General features: G+C 43.7%; 1 protein-coding gene across 1 annotated transcript; it reads right to left on the bottom strand.

Annotated features, from left to right (window-relative positions):
• Positions 1-208: 208 nt before the first annotated feature.
• Positions 209-2,443, bottom strand: LOC120979820 (E3 SUMO-protein ligase KIAA1586-like). Its single transcript, XM_040408777.1, has one exon. It carries the CDS (start codon positions 2,441-2,443, stop codon positions 209-211), a length of 2,235 nt encoding a protein of 744 aa, XP_040264711.1.
• Between the last annotated feature and the right edge of the window lie 2,737 nt (positions 2,444-5,180).

Genomic DNA, 5,180 nt, shown 5'->3' with positions numbered 1-5,180 from the left:
AATGTTGTACAAAATGTACATAAAATAATTTATAAAAATTATAATAACATACTAACCATAGAACAGTAAACAGTAAACAGTAAAACATAAACCTGAGTCTTGAAGATGAAGGTTAATTTCTTTACCCCTGAAAAATATACAAAAGCAGATTCAATACAATCACAGTACATCAAATGAAAAATGAAAAATATTGTACAAATCATTTTACCTAGAAAAGGCTCCAGCACGTTTTGGGCTCCACTTTCCTTGCACTTTTGGCTTCGCAGTTTGTGAAGGCTGCACTTCTCCTCCCTTTTGCCAGCCATGTCTGCACATATGTTTGTGCATTAAACTGATCCAAGGGTGGTCCGTTGCATTTCAGGAAGATCAGATTTGAAAGCCTTTTGATGTCGAGAGAGTTTCTTTTATCTGTCAAAGTATCATTCATTGAGCTGAAAGCTCGCTCGCATTCACTTGTTGATACTGCAATGGTGTGGACAGCTTTAAGAAGAGGCTTCAGGTCTTCTGGTGTCTTGGAAGCTTTAAGGTCTTTATACTCCCTAAATCCTTGGACACTTTTCCTCTCCCCAACTCTGAATCTCTGACATAAACGTCTGACCGCTGCATCACCATATTGAATCTCAAGAGATGCAGGCCAGGAGTCAGACTGGAGGACCTTGATGTCTGAGAGGAGGTGACTGTCTGTCTTTTCAGATGAGGTTCTACTGACATGTGAGGAAGTTGTTGGAGTCATCCTGCACTTAACATTTTCAGCCAGGCTACGGAAAAATTGCCCAGGGTTGATTTTTATAACCCTCTCATTTTCATGCAGGCATACATTTCTGAAGATTTTCTTATTTTCAGCCTCAATGGCAATTTGTGTGTAGGGACCAGGTGTGGATACCATTGACTCAAACACCCGGATCTGTCGGTCCAGCTGCCTGTCGGCTTGATCCAAAGTCATGTCACGTCTCTGGAGCATTCTTGAGAGGTCACTGAGTTCTGTGAGAGCGTCATACATGATGCCAAGATTGACCACAAAAGAAACAGTAGTGAGAACATCATTGAGTCCTTTGTATTTTGCTCTCTCTCTTGAGTCCCTGCTGGTATCAGCAGCAGCACTTGTAAAGTGTACCTGCAAAGCTGGGTAGTTCTCCCATACTGCTTTCACCGTTCTCTCACTTGAAGCAACCCAACGCACTGATAAAACACGGCCTATCACAAGGAGACGCTGTCCAACACTGTGAGCACTCTCTGTTAACTCCCTTTGGTTTTTTGGGGATGCATGGTAGAGGGAGTAAAGCTGATCTAAAAATATTTTAAAGTGGTTGATTCCTCCAACCTCCTTCAAAACATCACAAACTGCCAGTTCCAGTCTGTGATTGGAACAATGCCAGACAAACAGGTAAGGGAATTTGGAACAAAGCTGCGCAGCAACTCCTGCTTTCCTCCCAAGCATCACTGAGGCTCCATCACAAGCAAATGCCAACAAATGTTCCTGTAGGTAGTGAGGGTCAAAGCCATTATTATGAAGACATTCTAACAGTGCTTCAGTGATGTCATTTGCTGTGGTCCCCTGCAGCTCAATGAGTTCAAAAAATACTGTGTCTGGCTGTTCATTGGAAATAGCTGATCGCAGGCACACGACAAGGACAGACTTTCCACTTATTGTAGTCGATTCATCAATGAGCACACACAGTTTTCTTTCATTCATCACTATGTCATTGACTACCTTCTTTTTCATTTCAGCTGCAATGTGATCCAGTATATTTGCACACGAGTTATTAGAGTGTAAAACTCTGCCCATCTTGACACCATTTAAGACTTGCAACTGGACATCTATTGGCATGTCTGTAAAGGGACGCCCATGCTTGCCAATCTTATAAGCTGTTCTAAACACATTGCAAGTTGAGGCGTATTCAGCCTTTCTCATATCTTCAATGTGTTTTTGCATTGTATTTTGTGTTGCCTTCTCTTTTATTTCAACTGCTTTCTTGTGATAAATTGAGTCTCTGTGCTCTTTAATTTTCTTTCGTAGTGAGCTTTGTTGTGCAGCCTTGTCCCTTCCATAAGACGAGATTAAGCACCCACTCCACTCCTGCGACACTCTCTGCCCTTGCTGCATGTCTACACGAGCACAAACTTGACTACACACACTACAGCCCAACTTTCGATTTTTGCTTAGCAGCCACTTGTAATTTGTGGAGAAATACTGTACTTGTGCTTGGGACCAACATTCTGGCCACTCATGCTCGGCAATGCGGCTGTTGTCATCGGTAGAAGTGATGTCACTCTCGTCCTCTACGTCACTTGTGAGAACCTGATCGACCGCGGCACAAGTGCTGCTTTCATTAGCTTGTGTCTGACTCTGACCTGCAGCGATATTCTGGTTTGGTGGGGGGTCAGCCAGCGAGTCCTCTGATTCTGACCTTGTTCTTTTGCTACTTATAAGCCAGGAGAGCATCTTAAAGCGTACCTGTCAGATCACCCAAAAAAAACTAAACTGTTACATGTTGCTCAGTATCTCATCCTGATCATGTACATATACTTTCTATGGGTCTATGACCGACATTTGTCTCAGACTTAGCTTTATTTCTTGGTAATGATAATACCATTTATGTAAAGAGGTAGAGCTTATATTACAGTACAGTATTAAAATATATATATATATATATATATATATATATATACACATACAGTACAGTATTAAAAAGTAATGTGCAGGGGTCTGATGTGCAGGGGGGTACTGGTACAGAGAGGAACGAATGTGCGGTGGGGGGGGGGGGGGGTACTGGTACATAGAGGAACTAATATATATGTGTGTGATGGGGGGGTCTGATGTGCAGGGGCCCCCTACACATCAGACCCACCCATCAGACACATATATATTAGTTCCTCTATGTACCAGTACCCCCCCCCCCACCACCGCACATTCGTTCCTCTCTGTACCAGTACCCCCCTGCACATCAGACCCCCCCCCCCCCCTCATCACACACATTAATTCCTCTCTGTACCAGTACCCAGGGGGGGGGGGGGTACTGGTACAGAGAGGAACTAATGTGTGTGGGGGGAGGGGGGGTGCCTGTCACTCACCAGTACTCTTCAGAAGTTGGATTCCAAAGCAAAGTCGATGTTCTTTGCTGCACCGTCCGACTCCTGACTCCAAGGAGGACCAGTCACTGGTCGCCGCACTGATCGCTCCTCACAGGCGCGCGGGAAGGAGTTGACGTCACCTAACGTGAGGTCAACTCCCTGCCTGCGCCAGCCTGAGCCGTACTCTGCAACGACCCGCCCCCCTCCACTAGCTGCCCAGCCAACGACATTAGGGAGGAGATACTGCCAGCTCTCCGCTGCGCTCCGGTACCGGAAACCCACGTACTGGGCGCACGGAGAGGTGCTGGTACTCTCCAGGGCAATTTTTGGAAGTGGCGGTACTGAGTACCGCCGCGTTCCGGCCCACTTCAAGCACTGCCTCTCGCGATATTACACCCTGATCGTATGACCAGATCCGAGATTTGTGGATAACGATCGAGAAAGACCAGTGAAGAACGAACCAGGTGGGACGCTAAACATCGAGAACCACAGGAATATGAATAAATACCGTGAGTAAAAATCAAAAGGATCGAATATTGAGACTGCAGGATAATCGACATTCACCTGTGAGTAAAAACTTTGTGTCCGATTGGATACTTTATCGAATATTTATATCGGACAATTCCGAATATTTGAAAAAGTGCCTTGCATGGATTTTCATGTTATATTGCATATAAGAAAGAAATGCCAATACTATTATAAGGAATAGACAGACACTTTTGGCTTGCGATATTTTTGCACATTCAGGATGTATGGTCCCCTTCTTTTTGGACTTTTTTTGAGTTTTTATTGAAGTTTTAGATTTTAGGCATTTTTAGGGATTGATATTGTCATTGTGTTTCCGCTGCAGCGACTGTCAAGTATTTTAACATTGTATTGTAACGTTGTATTTTAACATATTGTGCCAAATTAAATATTGTGTAACAACATTACTACCATTGCTCTATTTCCATGCGAGGGAGTGCCAGTCTCATAATATATACTTTTTATTACGCCTTTGTTGATCTGAGTGAATTAATTTGAGACTAGAGCACCCAATCCAGAATTGTAAGGAGAGTGAGCGGTTTGTCTATACTACTTTTTCCACTATGCTTAAAACAGGCTGAATAAGAAATCATAGAACACTAAACCCACCAATAGATGGTGCTGTTACCATACATTATAATGCAGATGAAATACAACACAGGTAAATTGCAATGTCAAAACTGATAAACACACAGAATCAACTGGATTTGCATCTGAGGACAGAACACTCCCCACTTGACGTCAGCCAACGTCACTATTGTATTCCTTGGGTGCAAACAGTAGAACGAGTTCCCCTACTGGTCTGAGGAACAATTTGGTCTCCCCTTATCTCTGTATTTTCAATTCTACCTTGCGTATAATTCCGTCTTTACTTAGGAATGTCTTAGTAACAAGACCCAATGGCCACTCATTTCTTCATGACTGGCAGTCTTCATTAGTACTACATCGCCGGCCTGGAGGTTAGGCTTGCTGGTTTGCCATTTTCTCCTCGGTTGTAGAGTGGGAATGTATTGCTTTTTCCACTAGTCCCAGAACGAGTTTGAGAGACTCTGTACTTGTCTCCATCGATTCCTGTAAAGATCTTTGGGATTAAATTCTCCAGTTGGAGCACAAATTTCTTCAGTCTTTTGTGTAAGCAGTATGGCGGGTGTGAGAACAGTTGGGTCATCAGGTCTATACAAAAAGGTGGGGCCTGTAAACCAAATTGTATCCTTGAGACGGTCAGCAGTGATGGATCTAGTTGCTTGGTCCGCAGGGTTGAGATGCGTAAGTACATATTTCCATTGTTCAGGAGAGGTAGATCTTCTGATTCTTAGCATGTTGTTGACGTAGACATAGAAGCGTTTAGCTTCATTACAGATATAGTACTATCTTGCTATCGGTATAGAACTCAGAGTCTTTAATCTCCAGGTCCATTTCTGTAGCAATGAGTTCCGCTAACTCCACCGCTAACACCGCGGCACATAGTTCCAAATGTGGTATTGTGTGTTCATGGAGTGGTGTTAGTTTCGCTCTGCTCATGACGAACCCTACATGGCATTGTCCGCTGGTATCTTTGTGTCTCAAACTTGGTAGTTGGTACA

Source organism: Bufo bufo, chromosome 9 (assembly GCF_905171765.1).
Source record: "Bufo bufo chromosome 9, aBufBuf1.1, whole genome shotgun sequence".
NCBI lineage: Eukaryota > Metazoa > Chordata > Amphibia > Anura > Bufonidae > Bufo > Bufo bufo.
This window is presented reverse-complemented; position numbering and strand designations above follow the sequence as displayed.